The 19,327-nt window shown below is 35.2% G+C and overlaps 1 protein-coding gene across 4 annotated transcripts in view; it reads right to left on the reverse strand.

Moving 5' to 3' along the window:
• Window positions 1-19,327, reverse strand: part of CWC27 (CWC27 spliceosome associated cyclophilin) — a 221,027-nt gene that overhangs the window by 177,620 nt on the left and 24,080 nt on the right. For 2 of the 4 annotated variants that reach the window (XM_044772370.2, XM_044772377.2), the window contains exons 8-11: window positions 13,729-13,773; window positions 11,906-11,985; window positions 10,901-10,934; window positions 7,758-7,915 (exon numbers count right to left, since the gene is read on the reverse strand). In XM_044772370.2, the coding sequence (XP_044628305.1) occupies window positions 7,758-7,915; window positions 10,901-10,934; window positions 11,906-11,985; window positions 13,729-13,773 (317 nt within the window). The remainder of the gene's footprint in view (window positions 1-7,757; window positions 7,916-10,900; window positions 10,935-11,905; window positions 11,986-13,728; window positions 13,774-19,327) is intronic. The other 2 variants (XM_014848509.3, XM_070519593.1) reach the window with 1 other exon arrangement.

Raw genomic sequence — 19,327 nt, forward strand, 5'->3', positions numbered from 1 at the left:
ACTCAATTAATGTGCAAAAGTGAAGTGATATCTGAAAGGTGGTAAAATCCCTGAACACTTAGAGGAGAAGGAGACAGAAAGAAAAGCCACAGACAGAAAAAATAAAATCACTAACTATAAATCTCCCTCAGGCCCTTGTGTAACTTTATGTGCTTTTAACTTTGTGCTAAACAAAGAACTCTGCATCTTGGATGGCCCTTCTCTTCTGTATTTTACCCAACCTATACTTGCCAATTTAATTTACAGGTGAATGCACAATGTACAGACAAGGAGGGTAGGAAAGCAACGAATATTTCAAAACTCCTCAATGTGACTACATTTGTTCCAGGGTAGAGAACGCTTCCTCAAATGCTGAATAACTTAAAGAATGTTTTTCTGCACATAATCTCAACACTACATTTCAAATGTACAATTCCATTCCCTATAAACAACTGATACTGTGAAATCAATAGAATGTAACTCTCAAGGGTAATACAAATCAATACATTCTAAAGAGATGCAAATACCTCTTCTCCACTTTGACAGGAGACTATCCACCACATGTGCATTTCATTGCTTCCTGTCTGCCATACAAAATCTAATTGTAAAAACAGTTGGGCTGTCGTATTTCTGAAATATATAACTGAAGTTCAAGGATTTTTTTGTTTTATTTTGAAGGTGATTCCTCGGCTATGGATTAAGGTTCTCAATGAACTAACTGGTCATTTTTAAAGTGGTATTTTATTTCAAACAGCCCAAGAAAGAGATTTATCCAGAACATCCAAAAATTCTTGCTATAAAGATCCAAACGGAAGAAAAATGGAAGCTTGCCAGAAAAGCCAAATGATGGTATGGTTTATATTATAATTGCTACTATTCCAAAATTTTAAACATAACAGGTAAAGGCAATAAAATAAACCGTCTAGTCTACATTGGGAGATTATGCAACATTAATTTAAAGGATTGGACAATGCTAAAATGTTACTTCATTAAAAAAAATGGCTTATCTTAGTAGCTTTAGGGTAAAACATAAAATTGCTGATATTTGACTATTCTTGACCTATAAAAATGGCAATTTTATATTCAACCCATTTTTAACCTAGTATTTTGATCTTTTCCTGAAATATGTATTGCCTACTTAACATTTATAACACTTTGGATGCACTTCTATTAGAGCACTTGCAATACTGAATTGTAATTAATTGTTTATAATTCTTATTCTTAAACATTGTGAATATTTAGACAGAAAACATTTATCCTCTATTTTCATGTTCCTAGAGCCTAGCACTGTCCGACACATAGCAGTTCTTGCATAGTGACTGGCAACAAGAGTAACATACATTTGAGAATAGAATGATTGGTTAGGAAAAAACACATAAAAAATAAAAATCAAGTTCTAGTAAAAGTTAGCATGCAAACTTCATTAAAATCAGGACTGCTCCAAGCTTAATATCTGTTGTTAAACCCAAATATTTCCTGAAAATACAATATTTGGACCACTCCACTACATACCAAAGAAATAATAATTGCAAACTTTCTTCATTCCGAGACCAATTACCCGCTGTATAGATCTTGCATTTCTTTCTCTTCCTCTCTTTTACTGTCTGCTTCAGTACATCATCTTGCGGCAAAAGAAGGTGAAAGGAAGCAGAAATGCTCTAACTGGTTGATTTCACTCCTTGCTTGTAAATGTTCTGAGGAGATGAAATGTTCTTAGAGATGATGGTTTTAATGGTTTAAATAGGATTGTTAGAATGTCTGTGGTTATTAATCTTTGTTACTATACTATCCTTTAAAATTTGTACCATCATTTAAAAATGTGTACTATCTTTTAAATTCCTGAAATTAAATATTGTACTTTCTTTTTGAATTTGCTAAAGCAAACCAAGTTTATGTACTAAAGACAACTCCATACTTCCTAAGTCTGATCATAAAGTAAGAGAAACTAGAATACAAAGTATATTAAGACTCAAAAATTCCCCAAGGCTGAGAGAAAGCTTATTAATATTTTTGAGAAGGGTAGAAATACTGGGAAAAAATATTCAAAGCTCTATAAGAAATCTTGGTTACATATTTCAAATCCAACAAAAGGAGACTTGAGAGACTAAATTTAGCAAGAGCTCATTTGGGTGTTCACCCCGGCCTCAGGAAGTATTCATGACTGTATTATCTTTGCTTCATAATTTAAAGTTCAATCCAACTCAACCAATCTTCAACCTCAACTTCAACATTCATATCTAAATTCCTGATTCTATCTTTACAGTAAGATATTTCATATTCAAACTAACACAGCTCATGAGCACAACACAAATTCTGATTAACTTTATCAAATATGAGAGTTATTTTATAAAAAAGGAATCGTGTCACAGTCAACTAAACATAGCTGATCAAACCAGTCAAATACCAAAACTAACACCGTTCTAGTTAATCTTGAAAGATTACTATCAAAATTTTAATGATCGTGATTTGAGGGTATGTGTCAAGATTTCTTTGATTTATATCTCAATTTGATGAAAATAATTTAGAAGAGTAATCACAATAAAATTACAGAAGATAGAAATCACACAATGGAAGAGAGAATTTCCATAATGATTGTAATCATCGCAACAAACCATTGATTTTTGACTATCTGGTCTGCTTGTTACATCTGATTTTACTGTTTGGCCATTTATTATAAATCAATGCACAGTTGCTAAAAACAAGTAGGGCGGACAACTCAATTTGGTTTACATGATTAACTTGCAGCAGCTGAGCTCCACCTACAGGCAAAAAAAAGGAATCTTTACAATAAGCTTTAAAATAGGACTTTCCAAAAGACAGGCCGCAACTTCCCCCAAACTTTCAATTAACCTTGAGTGCACATTAGAATAACCTGCACATTTTAAAACTTTTTATGGTCGCATACCAAAAATTCTGATTGACTTGATCAGGCATGGGGCTTGTTCTCAGGTGATTCAAATGTACAGAAAAGGTTGAGAGTCACTGATTTAAATCTTTACCAGCAAACATCCTTTAAAAACACTAGGAATACTCAAATATCATATTTTCTTTCTTCTAAAATTACTTGATTCCCACTATACTGACCCTTTTCTCTTTTTAAAAAATTATCCTAAGATCAGTTGATATAAATGTCTGTCCCTGTTAGACTTCAAAAAAGATCTGAAGTGACACTACAATTTGTTTTAATCTCCTTTCACATTGTTCTATGGCTCCAAAGTATTCAAGAGGGCATGTGTGGTGGGGAGGAGGATGCACATTAGAATATCTGGAGAGCTTTTACAAAGTATTGTTGCCCTAAATTAATGTATGTTCTTAGAAGTTAGAAAAGTGGTTACTATTAAGGAATGAGGGGGGAAGTAACCAGCATAGGGCAAGAGGGAGACTTCTGGAGTATGGTAATTTTCTTTTTCTTGATCTAGGTGATGGGTATAAGGGTGTATTTAGTTTGTAAAAATTCAGCAAGCTGTATACTTATGACATGTGCATTATGAAATACAGTTCATACAGATATATTCTGTATTTACATTATACTTCAATTAAAAGTTAAAAGGTGAAAAAAAACGATGTGCCCAGGCTTCACTGCAGACCAAATTATTCAGAAACTGTAGGAGTGGGGCCTAGGCATCAGTATTTTTTTAAACATTCCCCCAGTGAATCTAATGTATAGTTGGAAGTGAAAACCATTCCTCTAATGGTTCATAAATGTATTCATTCATTTATTTATCCACTCATTACACAAACTTTAATGACCTATTATCATATGCTTACCTACTATATGAGACTTGGAGGATGTAAAGATTAAGTAAGACACAGTCTCTGAAGGAACTCAGTCTAGGCAAGGGATAGGCAAACCAATAAATCCCATGTGATAAATAAAAACAAGTACTTACAAGATCTAGAGAAGAAACTGATTTGTTAAAGAAGGATGCACTCATTTTTTGTTCATTCATTTATAGAAATATTTGGGTACCAATGATGTTTGACCACAGAGATACAAACATAAATGTTCACGATGTCTGCCTTCAAGAAAATTACAATATAAGGGTACTCAAAGAAGAAAACCAAATGTGTAACCTAATGCCATACTAACTGATGAGGATCAAGGCTGCCCCAGGGAGAGAAGCCCAAGGCCCCCTTCCCTACACACTGATCTATATCATCCGCTGGGAAGTATAGGACATCCTGACCTGATTTGACCTGACTCATATCCAAAGTTATAAACCACCCGATAACCAGACCCCACCTGCACTGATACCATTTTAATGATTTTTTTACATGATCTTTCCTTTGTCTTGTAAAGAACTAACTCACATACCTATGCCTTAAAAATTTAGCCCTAACCTTCAACACACTGCAGCTCTTCACTGCCCATGGATTCTGTCCCCATGCTATTCTCTGAATAATGGAGCACTACTACCACACCTTGAGAGTCCAAGAAATCTTTGTTTTGACTCCTCGGCTTGCTGAGCCCTCATCACTAACTATCACAGAAGTGAGAAAGGTGCAATAGGAATGCCCTCAGGAGTCAGAGAAGGTACTTACAAGTTGCTGGCCTTGGAGCTAAGATGATATATACTTGCACTAGTAGTAGTAGGGGTGAAATTAGTACTTTAAAGGAGGACTTCTCAAACTTTAATGTACATACAAATCACCTGGGGATCCTGTTAAAATGCAGATTCTGATTCAGAAAGTGTGTCGGGCTGACAGCATTTCTAAAAAAAGATCCCAAGTACACTAATGCTATTGGTCCACAGATCACAGTTTAAGTAGTAGGTTCTTGAGGAAGATGGGTTTCAAGAGGGAAGAGATAAAAAATGCCAAATTTCACAGCAGAGACACCAAGAAAAACAAAACTTGGAAAGCAGCATTCGTCAATTAGATAGCCTTAGTGAGGGTAGTTTCAGTGCAGTGATAAGGGAAAAGCTAAATGATGTGTATTTAGAAATAAATGGGAAGGAAGGAGGTGGGGAGAAGAAATAAAATGGAGTAGTTTTGTTTGGTTTTACTCTTGAATGCTGGGAGAGGCTTAAGCCTCTTCACAAGTTGAAGAAAAGGAAAGAGTGAAGAGAAAACTGAAGACAAAGGACAGAGGATGGAACCATTTTGAATGGGTAGAGGGATTCCTCTCCCTTTATAGCAGGGGAGAAGGAGATAAGAATTGGTCTGAAATGGTAAGAGGGAAAAGAGAAAAGAATGAGAGTTGAAGAAGTTACTCCTATTTCATAGAAGAGGAAGCGAGGTGATCTGGCAAGAGACTTTGAGGTTTGAAGTGACCACCGTGAGGAATAGGTAATGAAGAAGCACTGGAGGCTGGACGTGTACATGGCTGTGTGATTCTGCTCACCCACATCCAGTAGTCACGGTATATAGGTTTAGAGAAGGTGGGCAGGATAAGAAAGAGTGACAGCGACATATTTAGAAAAGGGAGGAAGCAAGGGACTAGAATTCCTAAAGAAAACAGAATAAGTATAAGGAAAGGAAAGAAAGGAGAGAAGGTAAGAAGAGCTCTGGATTTGTTTCTCCTGAACTCCTAAGTATTTTTCAAGGGAATAATTAGAGACATTACTGAGAATATATTATTAGGGAAAGATTCTACTCCACATAAATTTACTGAAAATTACATTGTTAAGTACCATTCTCCAGCTTAAATATTAAGTACTCAACAAACCTACTTGTAGGTTTAATATCCAAAGTGATAAACAGCTTTAACAGGTTCCAGATGTTTCTTTACTAATAAAAGCAATACCACAAATTTTCAGTAAAATTATACTTTGAATGGCTCCTTGCCTAGAGGCTGGTAGGCTAGTCTAGTCCCTGCTAGACTCCAGTCCCCACTGCTCGAATCAGAAAACGACTGAAGGATAACAGAGCACTTTAAGCACACCCCGATGAAAAGTTTCTGTATGTCAAGGGCATTGAGTTTTGAATAGATTATGATTTCACACTGATATTTACAGGATCCTATCTGGTTTGCAGCTATATCCCTTATAATTTAACTTAGACTGAGCAGTGATTTTCCTTTAAATATAATTATCCTTTCTACCACATTACAATTTTTTAAGACTCTTAGAGGTTTTCCTGGTTTTTTTTTTTAAACATAAAATTAACTTGAGATTTAAACTTTAGTGAAGCTGGTATAACTGACCAAAGGCCTAGTGATTGTGGAAATTTTTTACACTCAAAATAAGTGGTCACGAGACAATCATGGAAATTTCTAGACAAGAGCGAAAAACTGTATTTTCCCTTTGAAATTCTGTACTTTTTCCTCTATCCTGACCTCCCTATTTTTCTTTTATTTCTCTTTGTAAGTAGGAGAGATAGGATGAAGGAGAAAGGGAAGAGGATGTGAATATTGAAAATTTGAGGGAAAAGGGGAACAATTATAAATAGACGTTTGGTGTTTTCACCATTTATTAAGGCAAATTTTGCCAAATAAGGTTTATTTGGTTCTTATAGAAAATTCAGCTTTGCTAAATTTTGTTCTATTAATTACAGGGTACATAAGTATTTGAAATTATATTAAGGCCAACAAGATATTATAGAGTTGAGGACTTAAGAAGCATTTAAACATAACACATATTTGCTCTATCTATTAAAAATTCAAAATGTATTTTTTGTCACATTATAAACCCAATCTTTAAAAAATTCATAGTCCTTAAAACTTAGAAAATGCATGTCTTGATTGAAAGAAAAAAAGTATCCTTAATTATATTCATGTTATGACTAAAGTCACAAAGCTGATGAGAGGTTCGTCAACTCCATGTATGCATAAACATAAATATGATCACTAAAATCTTGTCAATAGTGGCCCAAAGTTAGTTTATTGTATTGAATTATTCAAGAGTGATTACTTGAGCATCATGTGAATATTGCTGGAAAAAAAAGATATTTAAGGTAACTTCTAAGTACTACCATTTTTGAATGCAAAAGGTTACACCATCAATGAAAATTTCTAAGAACTACTTTTCTGTTTACATACAGGAAAAAATTGAGGGAGCTGAGCAATGACAACATGGACATGCTTTTTACTTTTAAGTTTTTCTATATGAAGTTGAGAAACTAAGAGAAAAAAAGAATGTTGTTTACATGTAGTTACATCTATCTTATCCCCAACTATAGGCCATCCAAAAAAACAAATACTATTATTTTTTAAAGCAATATTATTTAAAATGTATACCATAAAGTTGTAATAATAGAATCACAATGGAGAATTTTTCAATTAAGTTGAATTTTAGGAGAATAAAATGTTGTCATAAAATTCAATAACTCTTTATCAGCATATATTTGCTGAAATTTTTTTATGATACCACTGAGATTAGGAGGGGTATATAGTACAAACCAAACTTGAAAAGATATTTAAAAATGTTTTCAGGCCCTCACACTTTCTTAACCAGTTTTGACAAATTTTACTAAATCTGAGAATGTCTCTTTTCATTCTATACGATTACTCTACTACTCTCATTGGTATTAAACAAACATAATCTTCCACATGTAGCTAATATATTGCTTACCACATATAAAACATTTATACAGGCTTTTTAAAGAAAAGATCAGAGAAATGATGTGCAATTTGACTCATTGGACCATTGCTGTAATTACTTTAAAACTTGTCTATTTTCTTTAAGGCCTCCAAATGGCTAATTTAGAACAACTGGTATATATATCAAACATTATGAAAACAGTATTTTAAAAAATAAGTTGAATGGAAGACTTCATCAATTTAAAATGAAGTATAAAAAAACAAAAACTGATATCTAGAAGCACAACAATTGACTCACCTGCGGCTAACTGATTTCTTCTCCACTTCTCCCTCTCCAGCTGATTTAACATTTGCATTTGTGTCCTTTTTCAACTTTTTGGCAATTCTTTCTCTCATCAGGTTCTTTTCATCACCATCAATATATTCATCATGCTCTGCACTTTCATATTCTCCATCCTGTAGAAATTGAAATGGAGTATTTTCCAGGCATTCCATTTCCCCTTTCACTTCCAGAGATCCATCCCAGACTCTCCCCTTTGCATTCTAGACCAGGTTTGTTTTTTGTTTTGATTTGAATTTGTAAGTGCTTGAAGAATCTGCTACAGGTGGGAATACCCCTGGAGTCCACTCTAGGCCAACTATATAAGTATGGGATACCCCAGTAACGGTTGTCTGCTCAATTCCCACTCAGCCCCTCTGTGCAGCACAGACTGTGCGTCTCTCTGTATTACCTTGTAACACCCAGGATATTGTATCTATCTACATTCCTATTCTTTCCCAGTGGGAAATGTGGCTTCTGGAGGTGATTGACCAGCATATTGACCTCAAGCAAGGATTAATTCAAGTAGAAGAGGTGGAGGTGGAGAAGCTGAGATTTCTTCCTATAATTTAAGTCATAGCAGTTACTCCTCTTCTCAAAACCTTCCAATGGATCCCCAACTCACTCAAAATCCTATACAATCTGTAGCTCCTTGACATAATCTCCTACAACTCCAGGCCAGCAGCATTAGCCATCTTTGGAATTGCTGTTCTCTCCAGCCTGAAACACTCTTATTCCACATAGATGCACTGCTTGCTCTTTCATCTTGTTTAGGTCTTTGCTCAAATGTTACCCTCTCAGTGATACTTCCTTAATCATCCTATTAAAATGGCAGAGCCACTCATCCACCTCCAGTACTCCCTGTCCCCTTCCCTGTTTGTTTTTCCCCAAAGCATTTATCACCCATCTGACATACCATATATTTTAATCATTTAAGTGTTTATTCTCTCTCTCCTATAATTAGGGGAAGCAGTCCAATGAGGGCTAAAATTCTGGACTGTTTTTTACCGCTGTATCTTCAACTTCCAGAATAGCTCCAGCATTAATGGAGAAATGAGTGGAGGGAGAAAGGAGGAGGAAGGGAGAGAAGCAATCAGGGAGAGAAGGAAAAGAAAGAAACTACCCCAGACGGATCTTTTTCTGTTGTGAATCTTTGATCAGGTGAGCCATGGTGAGGCAGGATTCTTAACTTGAGACTTGTGGATCCCCAGAACAGTGGTCCTCAAAGTCTGGTCCTCAGACTATATAACATGGATTACTTGTTAAAAAATGTAAAATCCTAGCTCTCATCCCAGTCTTACTGAACCAAATCTCTAGACATAGAAATTGTGAATAATTTCAGCAAGATTTCAAAAAATTCTTTAGCCCTAAAAGATGATAACCACTGACCTAGGTCTTCCATGCTTGGTCCTCAAGAGATGTAAAAAAAATCCCCTGCAAACTCTCATAAAACTTTGTTTGTTGATGTAGTACATTTTCTGAGAAGGTCCACAATTTTAGCCATTGCAAAGGATATGGGACACAAAACAGGTTAGAGACCATACACTATCCTTAGATGACCTCACCCCCACCAAGAACATAAGAATATATCTATACTTTTACATCAAGCCTTGATCCTATCTTCCAGACTCCTATTATTGTTACATAGATGTCTCCAAGTTACCTGAATCTCAAAATGTACAAAATTAACCACATTACTTTTCATCTTTCTCTCTACCCCAAGCATAATTTTTCTTCTGTACCCATCTAAATTGCCCAAATCAGAAACCTTGTGGTAATTCTAGACTCCTTCTTCCCCCTCATCTCATAGTGCGGAATCAGCCACCTCTTAGACTTCTTTCAAGTCTATCTCCCCTCTCACAGCTGTGGTCTTATACCAAGCTCTCTTCCTGCCCCAGCTTCCCAATAGGTCTCCTTGACTCCAGTTTGTTTCTTCTAATTTGTCTTCTAAAATATTGCCAACAGTGATCTTCCTAAAATGCAAAGTTGACGATGGCACTCTTCTTTTTAACTAATACCCTACAACTGCTCCTTATTACTTTTATGATGAAATTCAAACTCCTCACCATGGCCTATGAAGCTCTTGAATATTTGGCTTCTCCCTGCCTCTCCAGTCTCATCCCACCCTCCCTCCTGTCACTACACTCTGGTCACATTGGTTCGCTTTCAGCACTTAACTCTCTCCTGCTTCAGGGCCTTTTGTACATGTAGTTCCTTCTACCTTTAACTCTCTTTCTCCCTACAAGGGAGGATCCTTCTCAAACTTTAATCTCAGCTGGTACTTCCCAAATAAGGTATAATTTCTCCTTGTTGCTATGCTTTAGCATATGCTAATTCTCTGAGCTAGAGGAATCCCACCCCTCACCACTTTCTTTTTTGATCTAGTTAACTCCTAATTCTCCTATAAGACACAACATAGCATCATCTCTTCCAGGAAGTTTTCTTGACCAGGTTAGATATTTGCTCTTTCTCTACTATATATAGTCAGAGAGAACCCTCTCTTTTGACAGTGGTAATAGATGAAGCTATGTTCATGCATGAAAAGTTATGTACTTCCTGCTGAATCATACAATGCACGGATCAATGGGTTTTTACAGAATGAGGCAAATGGATGATTTGAAACACTATCTTTTATGTATACAGGAAACACAGCCTTCTGTTTACCAGCTTTAATAGCCAGTATAACTAATAAAGAAAGATCACTGCAGTCTTGCAATGTGTATATAAAGAAGGAATACCACTACACATGACTGATCCCAGCATTTCCCATACCTAATATAGGATGCCCACGCATCAACATTTAAACTTTTAACATAATAAAATAAAATCAACAACATCTGAATTTTCAGTATTCAAATAATGTTATGTGAGAGGGAGAAAAAGCAGCCTAGGAATTCATATATAAGATTCCAATTTTGCAGGGAAATACACATACTTGGAAGGAAATATTCCAATATCAAAATAAATGACTTATTTTCAAATCTTTCAATTTTTTTCAAAATTTTACATATATAATTATAAAACTAATATATATTACCTTTTAAGGAAAAATAATTTTTTGTAAAGATTTTGAATTTTCTATAAATTGTTCAAACTATATTTATACTAAAATTAATACTCACAGCATCTGACTCTCCTGCTGCATCACCTTTTTCACTACAAAACAATAAAGAAAACAAATTTTAGAATCAAAATAAAACCATTCAATAATCCAAAAATTCAGAATATTTTACTGGGATTAAAAGTTCAAAAACTTCTTTCAACATAAGAATTTCAGAATGCCATTGTGCAGCGAATAGAAGCATTCTAAAAGGGGGTCATTTTTATAAACAGAATAAGAGGTATGCTCCATTAGCACATATACAAATTCACTAGAATTAAAAGAAAAAAGCTAACAACCACCGGTGCTATTTTTATGAACAAACGGCTGCAGAAAACAATTTCTTCTATTCGCTTGATATATTCTGGCTGAAGAAACCAAAGACTTCAAATACAAGGATATTAAGAAAAAATTGTTTTGAGAATGAGCTAAAGTCAGTGCAATAGTATTTCTGTTCCTCTTTGAGACACTGGCTCAATATATCATTTGCAATTATATTTAAGAGCAAGACATCTTCCCTTCTCAAAGAGAAGCAAAAAAGATAGTAAGACAATGTTCTGTTAGCTCCTGAAATATGCAAGAAATAATACTCAGTAGATTGGCCCAAAGTGTGGCGAACTCTTCACAAAACCCTCCAACTCTGATTTGCTTACCCATGATACCAACTGAGACAAAAATGCTTCAAGGAAAAACTTAGCAAAGCAACTTTGAATTAAACACTAAGCTGTTAAAGAAAACAGTTTCCTAGTATTCAAACTATCCTAAGATTTAAAAGTTTCACAGTTAATTTTAAATTTAATTAGTTCAACAGTGGTAGACAGCAAAAAAGAGTGGAAGTGACTAGAGTGCTTCTCTGCCTTATGCCAGAAGCTCTACTAGCTCCATTACCAAAATGCCTTCGTTTTTTGGCTGGGTTGAAAAAATATGACTTATGAGAACTGACTGTTTACTCACAAAAGAAGCAGGAAAATTATCTGAGCCAGAAAAAAAGAACTTAGGATCACACCAGCATGGTACCCATACTAACCTTGCAACAGCTGGAACAGAACTGAGATGTGGATCATCCTTAAGCAAGTCATGACTACTTTTGCTTTTTCCCTTCATGCTCTAGAAAGGAATGTATGATATAACCATGAGTGGGAAAAAAGCAGTCTTCCAAAAGGACAAGTTAACATATTTACGTAAAATCTAGTACTGTTTTATGTGGTTAACGAAAGATATGTGTTCCTGAACATTTCAGTATAAACTAAAGCTTTACACATAAAAATCTTACTCTCCCATTTATTAAAAATATTATTTTAGAAAAACCTTTTCTTTTAAAAAGTGATATACCCTTAACAATAGGTTTATTAATTACTATTTCCAAACACTAAATCCTCATAGCAATTTACATACAACTAAACTAATTAAAATTTTGACCCATATGTTAAGACATAGAAGATAGATCACGAGTTATTTGAAACCAATGCACACTATTCTTCAAATATACTGTCTATACTGCACAGAATCACTTTAAAAATGTACCCAAGCAACCAGATGAGTGCACCTACAAGGTACTTTTTAACAAATGGAAAACATATATGTGGAAGAACCTCTCAAGTATGACAACATTCATCAATGACCAAAGACTTATTGAAATTGAACTTTAATTTCAAAGTTCATGTTCTTCTCAAGAAAGTTACATTTTAGTAGGGAAACAAGACATAGGAAGATATAAGACACAGAACTACAGAATAACTACTACTGCTACTAGTTTTCTAATTTACTAAGTACATACTTGGTGCCAGGCACTCTGCTATGATACAGTATTCCTATCCCTGACTTCCTCCCCTACAAATGAAAGTATCTAAGGTGGGCATTATTAGCCTCATTTTACAGATGGAAAACACAGACAGAGAAATTAAGTGATTTACTAGAGGTCACAAAGCTAGTCAGTGGTAGAGGATCTAGGATTTAAATCTGGGTCTGTCTCACAATAATATACCAAAAATCCAAATGTATCCATTTTTCTTTTCCTAGAGGCCCTATGAACACAGAACTCCGGGCTGGTTTCAGAGCTGCAGACTATCCTACAGACTTCCCCACCACAGGGTGGGAAAACTTTAAACTTATACCTTGTATCTTGAGGTGGGAAACTACTCATCAATCCCAACCCTCAACTAATCATGTAAGAGTGAACAGTAAGAGGTTAGAGTTGACAGGAAGAAAGGATGATTGCTATTTACTTTGAAGGGAAATTTTAATTTGAAAAATTCATTACAAAATGTATTAATTGAAATTTTAAAACATCAGATACAGAGAGGTGAAAATACCTCTTTCCCTTAAGCCCCATTCATCACAGTTTAACAATTTTGAGAACAGGCTTCGAAATTTGATAGGTTTTACTTTGAGACAGCTGTATACCTTCTTAAATATATTTCCATGATCAAAATAATAGCTTTTTAAATTTCTGTGTTAACATGGAGTTCTCTACATTTTAAAGATATAATCAATGAAAACACGTTTATAGTCTAGTTCTACAAGACAAAACAAAAAAACCTCTCTCAAACAATTAATCTAAAGATGCTATTTATCTGTAGTTTTAAAAAGTCATAGAATCTGAATTATGCAATTAATCTATATTTCTAATTCCATAACCCTACACAAGCCAAGGAGTGATTAAAAGGCAAAACATCAACTAACTACTTGATTATATGTTTGTCCAACAATGAAAACTGAAAAGAAAATTTTCAAAAACTAGAAAGTGGTGTAGTAGAAAGAACAGAGGACAAGAAGAAAGATGATAGTGAGACCAAATGAATTTCAAAATCTGATATTCAGTAATTCTATCGGTTTTAGTCTAAAGCTTACCATTTGGGGAAACAGAATGACCTCCTCATTCCTCAGAACCCTTGCCTACAAAATGGAAACAACAATAACAGGAGCCTTGTCTATTTCACACAAGAGAATTAAAGGAGACACGTGCAAAAGTGTGCCAGTGAATGTAAATGACCTAAATGAGAATAAAACTTGAACATCTTTTGTTCATGCTTTTCTTCCCTAAAATTTCTTCCTCCTGCATCTCCAGCCATCAATATTTATCTTCACCCACTCTAAGAAATATTCCCTTATTAATTCTCCCCATGTGGCCCCCTCATGGAGTCACAGGCACAAACATCACAGCCAGAGGTGGCTCAGACCCTCTGGTCCAGCTTCTCAGTTAACAGATCAAAAAATGAGAGTCAAGAGTAAGGTTAGAATTCAGCTCTCCAGGTTCTTGGTCCATTAATGAGCTATAATACTTCATTTAATTGTAAATGGTAGTTTACAATTGTTAGTTTAACATTTTAAAAAAACCAGGTTCTCATTTATCTCCCAAAACGTAAAATAGCTTGAAGGGAAAAGAAAAAACTTGCCTTACACTAATTTAAAATAAGACTTAGCAATAGGAGCAAACTGTGAATTAATCTGAATAATCATTACCATTTCAAATTTTAATTAACTTTATAAATTAAATTGGGATAGAAATATATGATCAAGAGCAACTTTTTAGATGCCCCTTCCCACTATAGTAGACTTTGCATGCCGCAGGCAGAGAAAACAAACTGTGGAAGAACTAAAGAAACTTGGAGATAGTCCCAAATAGGGTAAAAATGAATTTGGATATTTTTATTTAATGCTTATCCTTTCTGAATGACCTATTTTAAGTTTCTTATTTATACCATCCACTAACAATAATTTTAGAGGAAGAACAAATACCTAACATTTTAAAATAATTTTTTAAAAATTACATAAAAGCAGCTGGCTAAAGCGTTTAGTTGCCAAACAATATACTAAACATATTTAGTGAATTCAGCGTAAGGAACTCCACATTAAATTCAAAACTATCTGTAAGCAAATCTAAAAATGAACATCAAAGGGAATGTGGGAAAATGACATTATTATCTGGCACTTCATACCCAAGAAGAAAGAGGCAGTCAAAGAGTGGGAACTAAACAGAGTACAAACAGAAAGAAAGCAAGAGGCATAGTGATACAGAGGAACAAAACTGGTCAAGAAGTTGGAAGGTCTGGGTCTAAACCTCTATCTAGCTCTGACTTATGGTTAATTTTATGCTATGGTGCCCAGTCATTTGGTCAAACACCAGTTTAGATGTTGCTATGACGATATCTTTTAGATGTGATTACCACTTAAATCAGTAGATTCTGAGTAAAGCAGATCATCTCCTAAAACGTAGGTGGACCTCATCCAATCCATGGAAGGCCTTAAAAGCAAAGACTAAGGTTTCCCCAACAAGAAGTGATTTGGTCTCAAGGCTGCAACATAGAAACCCTGCCTAAGTGTCCAGTATAGATTTTGGACTCAAGACTGTAACATCAACTCTTCCCTGAGTCTCCAGTTTGCTGGCCTGTTCTACAGATTTTAGACTTACCAGCCCCACAAGCACATGAGCCAATTCCTACAAATCAATCTCTCAATCTCAATCTCTCTCTCTCTCTCTTTCTATGGTTTCTCTCTACATATATATATATACACACACACACATATATATATATTGTTTCTCTGAAGAACCCTATTACATTACTACATTCTGTGACCTTTAACAGAGAACCAGAAGAACTTAATACTGGGAAAAAAAAGATTTACAGGCCTTTGAACCTAGTCTCCCACCAAATGCAGGAATCTTCTTGATATCACTGTTGACTAACCACCAGTGTCTCAACACCTGAAAGCGGCTTATAACCTCATACACATACGAAAATCACTTCTTTTTAAACGGCTTCCATCATTGAACAATTTTCTACTTGGAGGAAAAAAAAAAAATTTATGTGTAATTTCTAACCATCCAGGCAATCCTAGTTCTAACTTCTAGAACTAAAAATGAACTACAAATAATTCCTATTTTTAGGCTACTACACAGAGTTTAGTTTAGGTACAAAAGGATTAGTAGGCAGAATAATGTTCCCCTAAAGATGCCTACATCCTAATCCTCAAAATCTCTGAATATGTTACCTGACATGGCAAAAGGAACTTTTCAGATAAAGATTTTGAGATGGGAAGATTATCCTGGATTATCAGGGTCCAACGTAATCACAAGAGTCCTTACAAATGAACGAGGGAGGCAGGAGAGTTAGTTTCAGAATGATGAAGCATAAGAAAGACTGATGGCTATCGCTGGCTTTGAAGATGGAGGAAGGGGCCACAAGGCAAGGAATACAAGTAGAAGTTGGAAAGGGCTAAGGGAAGTGATTCTCTCCAGAGCCTCCAGAAGGAAGCCAGCCCTGACAAGACATTGATATCTAATCCAGGGAAACCTGTTTTGGACTTCTGACCTCCAAAACTAAATGATACTGCATTTGTTTTGCTTGAAGCCACTAAATGCATGGTAATTCGTTACAGCAGAAATATGAAACTACAGTCATCCCTTGGTATCTGTGGGGGATCGGTTCCAGAACCCCCTTGGTATCAAAATCCTCAGATGCTCAAGTCCCTTATATAAAATGGCACAGTATTTGTATATAACCTATACACATCCTCCCATGTACTTAAATCACCTCCAGATTACTTATAATACCTAATACAATGTAAATGCCATGTAAATAGTTGTTACACTATCTTGTTTAGGGAATAATGACAAGAAAAAAAGTCTGTACATATTCAGTACAGATGCAACTATCTTAGGCCTTTCAATCTGTGGTTGGTTGAATCCGCGAATGCAGGACCCACAGATACAGAGGGCCAACTGTAATACAAATATATTAACATTTTTTAAATTAGTTAAATGTAAACAACTAGAAAAGTAAATAATTTAAAGTTCATACAATTTAATGGGGCAAAACCATTTTATAAATTATGCTGTTTAACATTTCTGACAATCTCTGTGCAAATGGCCTAGCAGCATTCTCCATGCCATGCTCATTCCCACCTCCCAACTTTTTGGGAAATTTCAATTTCATAGGATAAATGAGAATAGGACAAAACATTCTTACTTTATTCTCAAGTGGTGTATTTGTCTATCAGTATAACTTTTTCTTGGTTAGAAAAAAGCCTTTTTATAACTTTGGATTTAAGGTAAAAATGTTAACATATGTTGTAGTGAGAGAAATACTATGCGTATCACTGTGAATGTGGCACAATTTAATCACTATTTTAAAATCTAGCTATTGAGATACTTTTATAATGAACCTACCGGTTAACTTGCCTCATGAAGAGTACTTGTCTGATTGTAAGTTTTCACTTGAAAAATGTTTTCTGACATCTGTATTTAAATTATACACGAAGACTCAGGAGTAAACTTTAAACCATACAGACATTTGAATGAACTATTATTAAGAAAACAATATGAAGGGAGGGATCTTACACATCAAAACCTTTCAGATATTTGAAGCCTAGGATCACATTTTCACTTAGTTTTTACTTCTCTAAAGTATATCCAGTTCCTCAAGCACCCCCCCAAATGAGATGTTTTTTGGCATCATCCCATTCTCCTCATGACCCTCACTTCTTCTGGATGTATCTAGTTTGCCAATATCCTTCTTAAATGTGTTCAAAACTGAACAAAATGCTGTAAATGTGATCCCCCAAAATGCAAAGAACATTAAATTCCTTACCCAGAGACCTTACTCAGTAATTCAACCAGGGCTTACAGGCTATTAAGTCTTACACCTATTCAGCTGATTTCATTAAACGAAAGTGCAGAATTTACATGTGCTCCTATTACATTTCAACTTACTCATTCAGATAATCAGGCACAGGTTGACAACAAAGCACCCTTTGGGCAGAAGGATTCCATCAGCTATAAATCCATCTAACTGTCCTATCTCCTAGATCACATTTCCTCATGTTGTCCCCAAGAATATCAGGAGAGACTCTGACAATGTGCTTTCCTGAATCAAGATCTGTTATTATGGCATCCTCTTATCATGAAATCCTATCAAAAAGGAAATGAAGTCAGTCAGGCAAGTCAATTAACCTGAGTCTCAGTTTCCTCATCTAGAAAGAAAGGAAGTTCGACTAGATCCCTTTGAGCTATAAAATTCTATTATGCTAAAAGAGATTTTATCAGGTAGTAGAAAGATACTGAAATAAATAATGAAGGAAAGCTAACCCATGTGGGAGAGGCACCTTGGCATGAATAAATGAGGGGGTGAAGCAGAGTCTGTAATCCCTCACTGATAATCCATAAACCAAGGGGGACTTATCTTACTTCTCCTTTCGCAGAAAGTAAAGCCTCAATTCAGAGTTGACCAATTATTAACTTGTGATGAGTTAGACAGGTTCTGGAATAATGCTTAACACTGTGGAGTCACTGAAAAAAGAAACTTGATAAGCAAATGAATAATGAAACAATTATTTTCAAGCCCTCTAGAAATATTTAATTTCATGTAACCACTGAAACTGCAAATTGTTCCCAGTCACTGTAAAAGATACTTACTTGACTTTGGCTCTAGTTATTACATGCATTTAAAAATAGCATGGCAAAATTTAAAAAATATATATATATATTTTTGATCTTTTTAGGTGAGGAAGATTGGCCCTGAGCTAACATCTGTAGCGAATCTTTCTCTGTTTTTTTTTTTTTTTTTCCTCACCAAAGCCACAGCACATAGTTGTATATCCTAGTTGTAAGTCATTCTAGTTCCTCTCTGTGGGATGCTGCCACAGCATGGCTTGATAAGTGGTATGTAGGTTTGTGCCCAGGATCTGAACCAGCAAACCCTGGGCCACCAAAGCGGACTGTGCGAACTTAACCACTCAGCCATGGGGCTGGCTCCTAAAAAAATATATTCTATAGGTCATACTTTCCCAAAATTCAGGCTAGCCATCCCTTTTCTTAACAAGGCTTCATTTTACCCCAAAGGCAAAATGTACTTGAAGGGTGTTCACAGTTTGAAGAACAATATAAAAGCAACATAAACAAAATATAGTTCCATTTTGATTCTCTCTAGAATTTATCTCAAGCCCTCTAGAGAAATTTCCCTTCCTCTAAGCCAGTAAATTTTAGTAATTTTTTGCTATTGTTCTATTTTTTCATGCTAAACTTATCCACGACTCCACGATATAAACAGACAGAACAGCTAAATTCTGTAGGACAAAGATTCTGTACAGTGTTGGAGAATGGTTTATTGGTGGGTCATGATGTAAAGTGTACACTCATGCTCTCTAAGGCTGCTCAAGCTACTATCCAGAGGTCTATGAGAGTGCTCAGGAAGGACACTAGGCCAGCTGTGCTGAGTTTATGACTTCCTACCCCAGAAAGCTGAATAGCTGGTGAAGTTTCTTGCCAGCCTCTAGACTGCTTGAGCATGAAGGCAGCAGCTTCTGCATAATAATCATGATCATATTAGAGATTGTTTGATATTCTTTAGCTCTCTTAGAATAAAATATGAATTATAGCATAGAGTGTATTATTTAAAGACATTTGACTTTCAAAAACATTTTTCCAGATTGCATAATGTATTACAGTAAG

Source organism: Equus asinus, chromosome 10 (genome assembly GCF_041296235.1).
Source record: "Equus asinus isolate D_3611 breed Donkey chromosome 10, EquAss-T2T_v2, whole genome shotgun sequence".
Classification (NCBI taxonomy): Eukaryota; Metazoa; Chordata; class Mammalia; order Perissodactyla; family Equidae; genus Equus; species Equus asinus.